This window comes from Poecilia reticulata, linkage group LG9 (assembly GCF_000633615.1).
Source record: "Poecilia reticulata strain Guanapo linkage group LG9, Guppy_female_1.0+MT, whole genome shotgun sequence".
Lineage (NCBI taxonomy): Eukaryota > Metazoa > Chordata > Actinopteri > Cyprinodontiformes > Poeciliidae > Poecilia > Poecilia reticulata.
The window spans coordinates 1011921-1027596 of record NC_024339.1 but is presented as its reverse complement, the minus strand read 5'-3'; the positions used below and the strand labels follow the sequence as shown (position 1 = coordinate 1027596).

The following is a 15676-nucleotide window of genomic DNA, read 5'->3' as shown; positions in this document are numbered from 1 at the left end:
GGGGGTGGGGGAAGCGAAGAAGGAGGGAGCGAAGGAGAGACATTGAGGGGGGGCTAGTGTACCATTAGAAGTGTGAGGGGTCGAAGAGGGTGGGGCCGGTCAAGCGTACCGTTGAATGCTGGGGGGGCCGGACGGACAGCGTATTGCAAGAAGGGAGAGGAGGTCTGGCTGTAGAAGGAGGGGGGGCGAAGGAGAGACGTTAATCTGTCTACGTTAATGTCTACGATCCAGCTTTTAGTTTGTCTTCATCTTCAGTCAGTTTAATAGATGAACTGTCATGTTGCCCGTCAAGCTTTGAGTTTGAGAATATGAGAAATGTAGCCTGAAGTGGTGGTTGTGGTGGTGGGCCATCTAGTCTTTATAACTAACCTTTACTACCTTTACTTTAAGAACTAAACATATTCTTGAGCTTGCTAATGTTTATCTTCTACATCACAACTAATTTATTGTATTTTACTGTACAAATTTTCAACGTATAAATTAAATGTAAAGCAGTCTTGACTCTAGTCTTTGAAGTCAAATAAACAATTTTGTTAAGTTATTACTATAAGATGGAACACAAAAAAATTACTTTTGACCATGAATCATAGTTGCTTGTTTCTGTATTTATCATTAAAAATAATTTCCCAGAGAACAAAAAAGCCATGTGAATAGAAATCCTGAATGTCATATCAATGCAGACTTTGGTCACAGTGTTGTCCCATATTTGCGACACCTCAGTCAACATCTCCACACAATAATTCAGCGCATGAGTGACAACTTTTTTTCATCAGATGCAACATGTACAGCTAGCTTTGATAGCATCACGTCCACAGATCTTACCTTTCTTTAAAGCTTCCTTTCCAAGTGACRCTAAAAGTTGGACTAAGTAACCATCGTTTGTGAAAGCGAGGCGCTGCTGATCTTACATGTCGCCATATCTTATGATTTATGCAGCGCTATTATATAACTGACGATCAGACAGACATCTTCTCCCGCTCAGAGGAAACTACTGCGCATGTCTGGAGCTCCGTGTGCGAGTAAAGGGGGAGACGATGGGTGACAACAGACACGTAAGTCACTTTATTGCTTGGATTTTATGGCGCCACCTTAAGACCCTCAACTTCACATTTTAATGGAAAAAAAAGCACAACGTGACTTGGATGTAACGAGTAACTCGACAGTTTTGTAGAAATGTAGTGAAGTAGAAAGTACAGATACTTACTGTAAAATGTAGTGGAGTAAAAGTAGAAAGTATCCATTATTAAATCTACTTAAGTAAAGTACAGATACACGAAAATTGTACTTAAGTACAGAAACGAAGTACTTGTACTTCGTTACTTCCCACCACTGCGATTAATCTGATAAATCCTTTCAGCCCTGAACTACATAAGGGCTTTAAATACACCAGAACATATTTCCTGTACTTCATGTAGTATCAAGCAATCGTACAATATAATGATAACAGTCATGGCAGGGTAACTAAAAAGTGCCAACACCCTCTAAGTTCATGTCCTAAAACTAACAAAGCTGTGGGGAGAAACACAGAGCTTCACATGGACATTATGGCTCAAGCTCACCATTATTTTTACATGTGTGCTGCTTTCTCAGGTGTCACTGAGTAGAAAAGAAGTCCTACCTTGTCAGAGCTCCAGGACAAGCCAGAGCAGCGCAGGGAAAAAGCAGGTTAAACACAAAGCAAACAGTCATTTTAATGTAATCCATACAAACACACGCAAACAATAACTGTCCTGATGAGGGAAGAAATGTCTAAAGCTCCACCCTGAAGGTTCTGTCTGGGTCAGACCCAAAGTAGAGGTGCACTGATTGCAGTTTTCTGGCTGATTGTCAATCACCAATCATTCAGAAGGCTGATCTGCAGATTTCAATTTACGCTGATACCAATATTTTGTCTGAAATGTTGCTAAATTTAGCAAAAAAAAGTCATAGAGTCTGTAACAGTGAGGTGACTATAGTTAACTGTGAATGTTCAGACATGACCTGGTGGCGGTTTGTCAGTCAAACCTCTCACTACAGAGCATAGAGGATGCCTAGACCTTTGCTGAGACAGATAAGATCGGTGGAAAAGATTAGCTTCACATGTAAGCATCGGCCGATCACTGATCTCTCAAAATGAAGGAAATCGAGATCAATTTATCAGTGCCCCCCTGATCCAAAGCATAATTTTCCTACAAGGGAGGTCCATTTCTACCCTGGGAGTTTTTAAGTTTAGAAATGGACAGAAAGGAAGGTTCCAGAAGGAGAAATGTGTCTAATGTTGAATGAATGGGTACCTGGCACCCCCTCCACCCAGAACCAAGGCGATGCTGTTTCCTGTCAGGATCCTGGCCAGGCGGGAGAAGTCGGAGTGACGATCTGGACATTTTTCAAACACGCGCTCGTACAGCTCTCTCTGCAAAACAGAAACAAGCTTCAATGTGGAAAATGCTCTAGAAGGCCCAGCAGGTGAGTCCTGCCTCATTACCCACGGAGGTTCAGGTTCAGTACCAGCTTGGGTAAGCTCCTTTTGGAGAACACTCTGCGGGGACAGGACAGGTGGTGGTGCCTGGAGATCCAGCTGCGCATGTTGAGCCACTCGGCGGTCCCGCTGGGCGGCGGGCCGTCCTCCCTGTGCAGCAGCACCAGCTGCTTCTGGGCTCGCACTGAGCTGCTCTCCAGCATCCGCTCCAGCTGCAGCAGGGATGGTTTTCAGGAGGCAGCAGACGACCAAACATTACCATACAAACAATACAACATATCTAACTGATGCCACAGAGTCAGAGGCTCTATGATCACTGAGCAGAACAAGGTGAGAAGATACAACTTTTAGAAAGCGTGACACTTAAGAGATTTCTGTGAATCTCTGACTGACAACCCAAAGGCAGACGCAGCTGGACTCTGATGATGCATAACATTATGACCACCAGCCTAACCCCTTTAGAATAAACAATGATTAGTTACATAGCCACAGCTACATGACGTTTTTCACAAATGACTGATGATCTGATTTAGTCAACAGCATCTTGATTCTCAAATCCAATTTTTTTGCTGAAATCAAGTTTATTATTTTTTTGTGTGGTCATTCATACTACAAAATAAACCACATTCAGATTTCTGTGTGAACAGTTTGTCCCTAAAAGCAACCCACATGCATAGAAGAAGAACATAAGTGTCACACAGCAGTGGTCTGTTTACGCAAGTAACAATGGATGGAACCGCGTATGGACCAATTTTAACATTTGTTCAGCAATTAGTGCCCACAGTACAGCCACAAAATCATAAGAAGACAAAGGAAGCTAATAGAAGCTATTAGAATGGCGTTTTGAAGAGCATTGAGTGCGGCTTCTGTAGGAAGTCTGACTGGATGTGTAGTCTGAACGAGGATGTGATGTGTTTCACTGACACACTTCCTACATCAGTTCACAGTCAGAATTTTCAGCCATTGTTTACATCCAGATTTACTGGGTCTGGCTTCTTCTGGTCCAGAATTATGATGCATGTCTCACATCAATGACATAAAATCGGATAAGCTACGATATGACTGTTCTGACTGCAGAAGCTTTGAAAACAATTAGATACGCATCTGAATCAGTCCCACGTATGGAAGAAGCACAGATCTGATTATTTTGGGGTGAAAAGATGGAAACTGGGCCGTTCAGACTGCAGCGAAAAAGCTGCAGCATTTGCCTGCTGTGTGAATGTAGCCAAAGAAACACTGACATGGGTGGCTGAGAACAAAGACTTTCAATTCAATGCAGTTTATTTAAAAAGAGCCAAATCACAACAAATATCATCTTGAAGTAGTTCAGGTTGGCTTCCACTGTTGCTCCAAAACCCATGGAACGTCAGATTCTTACAGGTCCAGTGTTGGAGTTTTCAGTGGTGGAAAACGGACAGTGAAGGCACCATGACTACTGCAGCCTAACACACAACTTAGTGAAATGGACTGTTAACTCAAACAGCTTTTGGTCAGAACCAGATCAGGTCTTCCAGCAGTCTAAGCTAATGTTATTATGTTATTCACTTCACTGTGATCATACAGTACATGGAGGTGGACGTCTCTGACCTCGCCCACGGTGGGCTCCTGCTCCCCCAGCCCCACAATGATGATGCAGTCGGCCTGGCGGATGCAGCGCTGGGTCCAGGGTGTGAGACTGGAGTCGGACTGGTAGAGGACTATCCGGTGAATGTCTTCCTGCTGGCCGAGCCAGCTGGACAGACGGTACTCATGGACACTTTTGTAAATAAAGAGTTCAGCAGATTAAATGAATGAATATTGTCTTGAAGTTTTAGATTATCAACCAGAAAGCTTTTCTCCATGTTTGCAAATCTTACACTAAAGCATCTACGCAATGGAAAAGGAAAAGTTTCTTAGAGTTWGAATAATCAGTGACTAACCTGTCCAAGGCAGCAGAGCCCAGTCTCTGTTTGATGATGTCACTAGTCAGCAGTAAGGTAGGGCCTGGTAGATGACCATAACAAAAAAAGACAACTGTTTCCATAGCAACATCCTTTACTTAATGATATGGCACTAATAAATAAATGTTAATGTGCTGACAAAGAGTTTAACTTCCTGTTGATCTTGCCGTTTCTCTCATGAAATAAAAGTCTCCACTTCCTGTTTTGGTCTATCTGCAGATTTCCTCAGAACAGTGGGAACCAATAATACAGTCAGAACAGGAACATACAGCAGCATAAATGCAGTATTTCACTAAGTAACTTTACCACAAGTCTGAAGCTGCGTAAAACCAAATAAGGTCCTTAATGTGATCCTTGAAAATATGTCAGATCCACCTATAGAATCAGTGCCTTGCAAAACTATTTAACCAGCGTAGAGCTGAACAGTAGAAGGAAAATAATACATGGGATTCAAAATCTTCAATAAAAGTCTACAATGCATGCTGAGCATTTTTATTCAACCCCCTTAACAACAACTCCCCCTAAAAAATGAAGTGTAAATAATAATAATCAGTAGGTTCTACTCATGTGTAATTTAAGCTGGGTATAAATGCAGCTGTTGTGTGAAAATCTCTTTTAGAGAAAATTAGAGAACAAACAGGGTCATAGAGATTGACGAGCCAGCAGACAGGTCAGACTGGACTCAGTGGACTATAGAGCAGGATTCCCTTCTAAAACATCCCAAGCTTTGAATGACTGATGGAGCTCTGAATGGCTGAGCTGCAGACATGAGACACCTTACTGTCATGGTGCAAAGACACGTTTAAGAACGAAGCAGCTACAAGGCCAAAGGTCCCTCTGGGGGAGCTGCAGAGATCTATGATCATGGTAAAAAAAGAAAAGTCCTTATTTACAGGACTGGAAAGAAAACCCAGTGTTGGAAAAAACTCCATTGAGAACGCCATTTGAAGTTTTTCTGTTGTAGAGGAAAGTGCTTGGTCAGATGAGACTAAAATAAAGGCTTTTGGCTAATATGCAAACTTCTAGGAGTAAGGAGAATCCTGATACCAGGTTTTTACAGACAGTACAAGTACTTCAGTATAGGTACTTGCTGATACCGAGTAGTTGATACTAACAAATTGGTACTTATACTTCATACAGTAACTTTTGGAACAAATGTGTTTTATTTAGAATATGGCAGCAGAGCAGAACATACAGATTATATAATCTTCAAATACTATATAGGTACATTTTTCACACCTCATCTTTTCAGGTGTTTATTTTTTTTCAGTACTGAGTTACTTTATGTTTGTCTGTCAGATCAAATCTCTATAAATTACACTGAATATTGTTAATGTAAGGTGATGAAATGTGAGAAAGCTGACGGGTATTGACACTGTGCACTGTATGAACATCCCTTCTGACAACATGAGGTGAGAAGTGAGAAGTTTTCCTGACACTTGCAGCTTCTGAAGACAGCAGTAAGAAGGCAGTGTGTGTGTGTGTCTGCGTATGTGTGTGTGTACCAATGCCACTGAGAGCATGCTGGAGCTCCAGGGTGAAGGTGGTGAGGGGAACGTCGTCCGACACGGGCAGGATGGCCACGGTGGACAGATTAGAGGCTGGATTCCCAGCATCCCACTTACTGGTGGGCGTGTGAAGGCCCAGACCACGACCTGGAGGACACAAAACCAATTCTGTTGGGAAAAGATTTCTGATCAAAGAACTTAAAGAAAACAACCAGCGCTGGTTTTTGCTGGGTTTCTTTTGCAATGGTTTTCTTTTGTTTCTTTTTGATTGCATAAAATATTTTAAATATATCCATTAAAATTTGATAATAGTTGATCTTGGTTTGTTACTTTGAGCTCAAGTCAAAAGAACAAACCAGCAGCAAAAATGTTTTTTGCTGGTTTGTTGGTATTTACAGAGAATTTTTAATTAAAGGACTTGAGTTGTATAAACTGAGTGAGAGGTAACCAGAGAGGTAACCAGAGAGGTAAGGAGTAAACCAGTCAACCAATTAAACCACTTCATTGACTTTACTGAAGTACTGACTAAACTGTAGTTGGAACTGCAGCTCTGGCGGTTTAGAAACAATCTTTTTGTGATTACCGGTCAGAGGCCCGTTGACCTGCTGCATGTTGCCCAGGATCTTCTGTCCCAGCACGTGGATCAGCCTGGTGACCACCTGAGGATACCTCCTCTTGATGGAGTTCAGCGCTCCTTCAGGCAGCTTGGCCAGCTCCGAGTCCCTGACAGCGTGGACCGTGGTGGCTCGGTTCAGGTGTGTCAGGGCCTCCACCTGGTCAGACGCAGAAATCTGAGCTGTTCTTCTGTTCTCTTGAAGGATTTAACAGGGTTGTGGACACTAACGCGTCGGCAGCTCACCACACCAATCAGGTCGCCACGGCCGTACTCCCCAGCCAGCTCCTTCTTGCCGTTATCCTTGGCGATGACAGATCGCAACCGACCGCTGAGGACGATGAAGGTGCTATCTGACTTGTCTCCTTGTCTAAAAGCAGACGTTTGGACTGAATGCTGAGTTGGACATCTGTTCAGTTTGACAGTGAAGCGTTTCCAGGTTGAGCGTACCTGTAGACGGCGCGGCCAGCCTCCACGGCCATCCAGTCCAGGGCGAAGTCGATCTGTCTGACAAACGATGACATCCTCTTCACCACCGTGTGAGCTACGTTCAGCACCACCCTCGGCTCCTCCCGCATTATCCTGTCGTTACACACACCGATAGAGTCACACACTATTCATGATGAAAAGACAGAGATGTTGTGGACAGTGGGGTCCTACTCGTAGAAGTGGGCCTTGGATACGGAGAGGAAGGTGCAGTCTCGGTGGGCTCGCACGGTGAAGATGAGGGGCTCCCCTGTGAGGACAGCCAGGTGACCCACCATCTCTCCTGGGTGGGTGACAAAGAGCAGGCTCTCTTCCTCACGGTCGATCATACGCTGGTAGACATGGAGCAGCCCTGAGATGACGAACGCCACGCTCACATCCTGAAAGAGGACGATCACCAAGATTGGTAGTTTTTCAAAAGCCCCAGTCTCATTTAAAACAGAACCAGTTAGGTCAAAAAACAGAAACTCTTAAAGAGCCTAGCTAAAGTATTCAAAAGGAAACCTTTAACAAAAAGCATATTTGTTAAAAACAGATTTAAAGCTCTAACTATGCTGCAAAAATATTGGATGATTTGAATATTTGCTTTTTTTGCTGCTATTTTGCTACAGCTTTTTTTCCCCCTCTGTGGAAGGACATGCCCTCAGCATGTCTATAAGCCTTTTAAAAATTTCAGACATTTCATTCTTACAGTAGAAAAATCTCATGTTTCTGTTGGACTCACTTGATCTCCTTGGTGGGCTACCGCACACCCAGCTTTGACCTGGCGAAGGGTCACCCTTCCTTCCAACAGACTGGGGTCCTGTTGAGCAACGCCAGCAGATAATATGTGTTCCTTTTTATAGTAATATCATAGTACCATAAAACATCCAGCTCAGGTTACAGGGAGAAACTTGAAAGATTTAATGTGAAGGCTACCTGCAGCTGGATGACCTGCAGCAGATCCTTCTTRGCAGCCTGGAAGATGACGTTGACTTTGCTGTGGTGGATGGCTCCTCCTCCTCCAGACTCGCCGTAGTGATAAACAGCAGAAGGAGAGTGCTGCACAGTCACACTCTTCTTCAGAATAGACTGAGGAGACAACACCGTTCAGACTGAGCATGTGTGAGCCAAAAGAGTGATGCTGCAGCTTCCCAGCATCCTGATTCAAGCTAACTCATTTTAACAATGGAACAAAGTGAATTGTTCTATAGAGACCTTAACAGAGCCTTGGTTCACTGCCTCTTCTTTGGCAGACTGAGTCTGATCAAACACTCTGGAAAACTCTGAAGGGCCATCACCTGCAAAACACGCACACACACATGCACACGCACACACACACCCAAGTTAGAATAGCCACAGTGTAGTATCTCTATATTCTGATACCTGTTAGAGGATTTATTACCTGTGGAGAAGTAGTATTTTCACAGCAAAAAAAATGTAAAGAAGCAACATGGTACAAATTTAATGGAAATCATTTTTTAAATGTCTTTTTTTTTCAATCTGTTCTTTATTTTCATCTGAAGTTATATTGGAAAACGTGCAAAACAAAACGTGTAACAGAAGAGCGACCGTCACACATCTCCCCTAAGATGAAAGCTAGCTACAGCTGATTAGCTAAGCAAAGGTCAATATTAGAAGACAACTGTAACAGACTAACGACTGGGGGAGGATCACCTTCCACCAGGACAATGACTGTCAGAGCTACAATAGGATGGCTGGACTGAAGGATTTTAGTGTGCTAAAATGGCCTAGCCAAAGTCCAGACCTACATCCAACTAAGAATTTCCAGCAACACTGGTAAATTGCTTTTTACAAAGACTCAGCAGCCAAAATGTCTGACCAGGGGAAATGTGAAAAGAAAAATGAGAAAAAAGAGCAGTGTCTAAATGTGCCAAACTGCTACAGAAACATCATAAAAAACGTGAAACTGTAACCGAAGTAAAAACTGGTTTTACAAAACATTGACACAAGGAGGGTGCATACAAACGCACATCAAATTTTCAGATATTCTTTATTGAAAAACCCTGTATTCTTTTTCTTCTACTGCTTAATTGGTTAACTATAACTTATTATTCCTGAGCTTTGTGGCTGTAGCATGACAAAATGTGAAAAAGCCTTTGGGCTAAGAATAATTTTCTAAGGGCACAAAACACAACAATCTGGCGCATTGATACAAAGTAAAACAATCAGACTGAATAACTAAACACAGTCATTTATCTCGTAACAGCTGGCAACAGAAGTGAGTACACCCCTATGTGAAAATGTCCAAATTGTGCCCAATTAGCCTGGTGTCATGACACTCATTACTGTTACAAGCTCTCAGGTGTGGACAGACAGCATTATATTTTCACACCCTCTCATACTGGTCACTGGAAGTTCAACATGGCCACCATGAAGAGAACAACAAAAAATTATTTGAATGAGATGATGTTATCCATCTCTGGTGACATCATCTCAGGTGAGGACAAAGGTAAGTGTTTCTGGACTGTAGCCAGGCATGGTGTGGGAGGGTCATGGTTAGGGACTGGATAAGTGCTGCTGGTTGTGGAGAGGGAACCATGGATGCCAACGTACTGTGACATACTGATACCATGAAGAAATGGAAGAGAATCCCATGGCAACCTGTGAAGATCTGGTGAACTGTCCTGCCCAAGAGAGTTATCAGAATCAGAATATACTTTACTGATCCCCACTTATTTATTGACAAGCTATTCCATTCAAATTGTTAAATATTAGTAAATGTAAATATAACCATTAGAAAAATAAAAATTATAAAAAACATATACTAAATAATAAAATAATAAGTATGTACATGGAAACATGATAACATATTAATATATCTATAAATGAGTACATTTAAATTTAGAAAAGTAAAGGTTGTGCTGGAAAATAATGGTGGCCACACAAAATACTGACACTTTGAGAACAATTTGGACGTTCTCAGTTAGGGATACACTCACTTTTGTTGCCAGTGGTTTAGAAATGAATGGTTGTGAAGTTGAGTTATTTTGAGGGGAAATCAAATTTACACTCTTATATAAGCTGTACACTGACTACTTTACATTGTATCAAAGTGTTGTTCCATGAAAAAATGCCATATTTACTGAAATGTGAGGGGAGTACTCACTTTTCTGAGATACTGTATGTATTTTCGTGACATTTTTTCACATGATTGTCTGTGTTTTTGATTATGCATGTTCTGCGTACCTGAGCCCGGCACGGAGTGAGATTTCTTATATTTAGCTGTAGCCATGTCCCCGGCGCAGAACTTTTCTGTCATGAAAGAAAAACAGACAAAAAAAACTTCAGATGAAAATGATAAGAGCAACGTCACAGAACCCCTGGACATACGGCACTCATTTCCAACCTGCATCAGCTTTTTCAGAGCCCGTGTCTTCAGAGTGGGACTGCTGCCTACGAAACCCTTTGAGTTGTTGAGCCTCACCCAGAACATTGGCTACAGACACCAGAGATATAGCCTGACTTTCCTAATACACAAATTTTGAAAAAAAAAAAAAGTCTTAAAAGTGTTTAAATTTATTCTCAAACAATCCATACGTTTCTGATGATTTCTGGTGCAATTACAATACCGGGTTGAAAAGCTCAGTGGTAAGGCCAAGGTAATTGTGYAAGGCAAGAAAGGTCACTCTCTGGAGACGCACCATAATAATCTAGAGGGAGAAAGATTCACAACGATGTGCAGTATGAATATGTTTTTAAAACAACGTCTGTATCAACATGCAGCTGAGATTTACCTGAATGACGCGGACCAAAGTCTCTGGGTACTTTTCAAAGACGGACTGAAAGGCCACGGCTGGAAGACGCAGGACGGTGGACGGAACTGCAGCCCTGGCGGACACTGTTTTATAAGGAGCTGGGTAACCCTGAAATTCACAGAATGCACTGTCTGACAGGAAGGGGGCGCTATAGATGAGAGACTGTTCAATAACAACAAAGAGAAGCAAAGTAGGTGAAAGAGAAGGAGGCTGTAGACCTACGGTGATAATGTCCAGGATACTGAGCAGACTGTGGACACTGTCTCCTGGCAGGACGTCCTTCACAACCGCATCTGTCCCATCCTGAAGGACAGAGTGAAGGACAGAGTGTTGGATGAGAACATCCTCATCCAACACTCTGGATGAGGATGAGAACAGAATGGCAGGCAGCGCCGGCAACGGCTCCGAATTCATCTTATTCCAGACTTTTAGTGAACCCATTCAAACTGCTGGACGGCAACAAATGACTCAAATGACACGTGTCCTAAGACTATAACCAGATGTTTAACTTTTGTGTTTTTTCTAGTTGATTGCTTCACCAATAATTGCATCAGCTATGAAAAAAAAATGTCTGTTGCCAATATGTTCTCCCTCTCATGCTGTAGCACTTCCTTCTGATCCAAAATACTTTCAGGTGAAAATTCCAACCTGGATACTGAAAAGCTTTGGCTGACTTGGATTATTTTATTACAAAGTCCAAATATTTCAAAGTTTTACGCTGGTAGCTGGTTACACAGATGCATCTTGTTCCTGAGGCACATTCTGCAGTATAATACTTCTACAAGCCTGCTTAGGTCTTGCAGCATTACCAAGACCTAAGCAGCAGCATTAACCATTACATAACCCTGGAAACATCCCAATAAAACCAGTGATATAGAACTGGCATCGCAAATCTTCTGCTGTGTGTCGGCCCTGGACGGTGACCAGCTTGGTCAGAAACTACAAAAATCTGATATTTCTGGTTTGCTAGTGAATGCACCATGATGCACTCCGTCATTATTTTGTCGATTTTAAAACAGTAATTGTTCTTTACACAGTGGTGTGACTTGTCTCTTTATTTACAACAGGAGGGCTAGCAAGAGTTATGTTGAGTATTGTTTTGATATTTTGTACTATTTTGAAAGTGAACTCAGATTTGTCTAAAATTGGCATCCGCAGGTTAAGGCTTTAAAAAAATACTTACATCACAAAATTCTAATCATCAACACAAAAAAATTCATAACTGACTTTATTAAGTAAACAACTCATTTATGTGACGTGTTCAAAATATCCCAGATAGTAAAAACAGTAGTGGGAAAAAAAGCTGCCAGCTTAAACAGAAGTCAAGTGATCCTATAACCATATTTTTGTGAAGCTTTAAGAATTTCAGTCTTACACTCTCATGGATGCAGAGCTCCAGGCGGCCATCTTGAACAACATAAATGCTGTCATCAGTGTCACCAGGTCGGAAGAGSCCCTCCCCCTGGTGCAGCTGGATCAGCACCATGTGGCGGCAGAGCTCCAAGAAGAGAGGCTTCTCAAAGTGTCCAAGCACCCTGCATGCAACATTCTGACAATTACTGACAATATTCAGCCTTAATATTATACTTCTTTTACTATTAGCCAAATGCAAAGAATCAAACGATTCATTTGAACTTACGAATTATGGCAGACATAAACTTATCTGATCTTTTGCGTTAGGAGAGGGAGAAATACATTAGCTGTGTTTCTATTACAAATGTGTGCAAATCTTAAAATTAGGAAGTGGAATGAATACAACGTGACACTGGAGAGTGGGTTACAGAACAAACTTGTATCCTGTATAAGGTGTTAAAATAACACTTATTTTTGAGCTTTTTTCACATGTCATCAATAGGTAAATGTAATGTGAAGAGATTTGGAGTCTTCTTGACTTATTAAAGCGCTGTACAAGTACAGGCTGTTTACCATTTGCTCAGGGATGCACACAGAAAGAAGGAACCCATGCAGGGTTTACTGCTCATCTTTTTACTTTAAAGACAAAACCTACAAAGAAAAGATGAAGAAGAATCTTTGATAGAAGTAGAACTTTACAAATGAAGCTGGAGCTGGAAAGGTAGTAATACCAAGATTACCCCCGTTGATTGATCAACTGTAATGTTCCTAGTGAGGGAAAATGGTTCATTTCAGATCTGATTGATTTGCGAGTCTCCACTGGGTACAACATAAAAAAACAAAGAAACTCTGTGGTGTTCTTTACAAACCTGACGTTCTTCAGCATGTAGAGCACCTCCGAGGGCAGGTGGGAGTTCTGCACATCGAACTCAGTGAGATCAGCTTCGAGCAGACAGGGAGGGGGCTCTTTGGGCTGCAGGGTGGGCGGTTCCCTCCGGATGCGCAGAATCCTAACCAACACATCAAGAAAACGAATCAGTGGAGAAAAAAATCTCATGCACGGCATGGTCAGTTCATGATGGGGGGAAACTTTCTCCCACCTGAACCTCAAAATAAACACTGAGCTCCTTTTGCTCTGATACAATTGTTTTCTTGGCTTATCTTTTGATAACACTTTATTTGACAGGGTGTGCATAAGGCTGACATAACACCTGTCATGAACATGAAGGAATCTTTATTCCTTCATGTCTATGACAATTGTCATGAAGTGTCATTCGGTAAATAATGACACTTTTAATGCAAAGTTATTCCAAAAGTTGCATTTCGAGCTTCATCTAGACCAAAGTGGACAATGAAGTCATGTTTGTTTTAAAAGTGGAGAAAATAAGCTATGCGAAATTTAATCAAATTACACACTAAAAGGCAACCATTTATTTATTTATTTATTTTATTTTTTTTTGCATTAATGTAAATTCCCCTGGCCTTTTGTTTTTTTATTTATGTGGGGGTTTTTTCACTTACTTTGGCATTTATTTTAGTATATATTTATTTCCTTTTATTATTATTAATTATTATTATTATTATTATTATTATTATTATTATTATTATTATTATTATTATTATTATTATCATTATTATCTATTTTTGGAGGTGTTTAGCACATGCCCTTTGTCCCTGAAAACATGCATCTTGAAGTTAATGGTGTGTACAATATGTTTATGCTCCACATTGTGGTGTATGTAAACACCTTTGTTCTGTAGGCAAACATATCAATAAAAATATCAACCAGAAAAAACTCTCACTTTCGCGCTATGGACAGGACTTTGGTCCTCTTCCTTACTCTCTGCCGTGAAGCTGAGTTTGAATTGTTTGCAGGAGTTGTGGACAATGTCTGAACCTACAGCAGAGAAATGACACACAGTGATTTACAGATGGCAAGCAAAGGTTCACATCCAGACCAAAACAGGAACCGTGCAAAGCAAAACTTCAGGATGAGAATGTGGGACAAGATAAATAAGCTTCAGGACAGTCGAGAAAGAGCCATGATGCTCTCACGCTGATGGCTGTGTGCTGCCACCTGTGAACATCTGTCCACTCAGCGATTTGGTCAAAAGAGAAAAACTGAAAGGAGGTGCTGCTGTTCTGCAGGATGTAACAGGACAAACAGATGTGCTTATGCAGTGTCTGCTGTTGGGCCAGAAATAAAGACAGAAAGAATGGACAATTCTTCCCAGAGGTCAATATTAATAATTTCAGCGGAAATGGTAGAGATTAGGAAGAAAAAAAGCAATAAATATGGACCTATGTCATGAATCAAGTCATTTGGTCCTGAAATGTGTGACATGTTTTGAGTTGAAATGTCATGTGTATACACTGGTAGTAAAAAAAACATCAGAAAGCCAGAAAAAAAACAGCAACACTACCAAGACTTTTTGGGTTATGACTATCTCTGAATTTGCAGGACCATGTTCAAAGTTCCTTCCAGAAGACCACAATCTGGGGTACACCGATATCGGTGATAAATCCGCCAGAAAATTGGTCCTGATTTCCTTAATTTTGGGAGATCAGTGATCTGCCGATACTGGCATGTGAAGCTGATCTTTTCCACCGATCTTATCTACCTTTGTAAAGATTTAAAAATCAGCCACTGTCCGTCCTCTTCTGCTCTGGTTTGACAGAAGTTTGACTTGCAAACCAGGTCATGTCTGTACATTTGCAGTTAGCAATCGTCACCCCACCGTTAACAACTCAACAACTCTCTGGCTCTCAGACAATATTTCATTTTGTCTGAAATATTTAGCAACATTTCAGACAAAAAAATGGAATCGGCTGAAATCTGAATCGGCAGGCCAGGCTTCTTAAAGATTGGTAATCAGGGATTGATCAGAAACTGCAACCGGTGCAGCCATATCTCAATCAGTGGATTGAACCTACTGAGCATCACCTGATTACAGTGGGGGTGATGTGACCTTTGCTATCAGGAACTAAGAGTCATCAATAGCACTCAGCTACATCTGCTTGTTTGTGAAATTGTAATCAGAGAACAATCCGTGAAGTCTGAAATGCAAGATGAGACAAGAGTCTGGACCACTGATGGTGAAAACATCTGGTGTCCACTAAATTTAGCAACAACACAAAGTCTTGTAAAACACAATATTCACACATTTTACTGGAAGGAAGAGCATAATGATCAAACCCAGGAGACGTCTTGCCTGTTTTAGACCGTACTGACCTTTCTCATGATCTTCCTGCCATAGAACATCACCTTGTCCCTCTTTCTGAAGCGGTAGTGAGGAACGCCGGGCTCCTCCTCTGAAACAACACATGCTCTCAGTCAGACCAGCAAACAGGATCATGTAGATCAATGTGCCCCAATGCAAGTTGTCTAGCAATCATGATATCAGTGTGTGAATGTGTGTGTGTGAGAGTGACTGGGAGAACGAGGCTGTTGTGTCGAATGCTTTGATAGGTCAGTACTAATACACTTAAACTCTGTCCATTTACCATGTGAAAGAGCTAACATGCAGTGCAGTAGAGCTATAATGTGAACTTGTAAACGG

General features: G+C 41.5%; 1 protein-coding gene across 1 annotated transcript in view; it reads right to left on the bottom strand.

The window, feature by feature from the left end:
• pnpla7b (patatin-like phospholipase domain containing 7b) overlaps positions 1-15676 on the bottom strand; it is a 30335-nt gene that overhangs the window by 12314 nt on the left and 2345 nt on the right. Inside the window, exons 5-25 of the mRNA XM_008417343.1 lie at positions 15349-15428; positions 13919-14013; positions 12986-13126; positions 12139-12298; positions 10986-11066; positions 10743-10871; positions 10578-10658; positions 10355-10475; positions 10195-10260; positions 8203-8285; positions 7924-8076; positions 7730-7807; positions 7180-7385; positions 6970-7101; positions 6766-6889; positions 6490-6679; positions 5904-6053; positions 4378-4441; positions 4046-4214; positions 2488-2670; positions 2274-2392 (exon numbers count right to left, since the gene is read on the bottom strand). Of these exons, the coding sequence (XP_008415565.1) occupies positions 2274-2392; positions 2488-2670; positions 4046-4214; positions 4378-4441; positions 5904-6053; positions 6490-6679; positions 6766-6889; positions 6970-7101; positions 7180-7385; positions 7730-7807; positions 7924-8076; positions 8203-8285; positions 10195-10260; positions 10355-10475; positions 10578-10658; positions 10743-10871; positions 10986-11066; positions 12139-12298; positions 12986-13126; positions 13919-14013; positions 15349-15428 (2605 nt within the window). The remainder of the gene's footprint in view (positions 1-2273; positions 2393-2487; positions 2671-4045; positions 4215-4377; positions 4442-5903; positions 6054-6489; positions 6680-6765; positions 6890-6969; positions 7102-7179; positions 7386-7729; positions 7808-7923; positions 8077-8202; positions 8286-10194; positions 10261-10354; positions 10476-10577; positions 10659-10742; positions 10872-10985; positions 11067-12138; positions 12299-12985; positions 13127-13918; positions 14014-15348; positions 15429-15676) is intronic.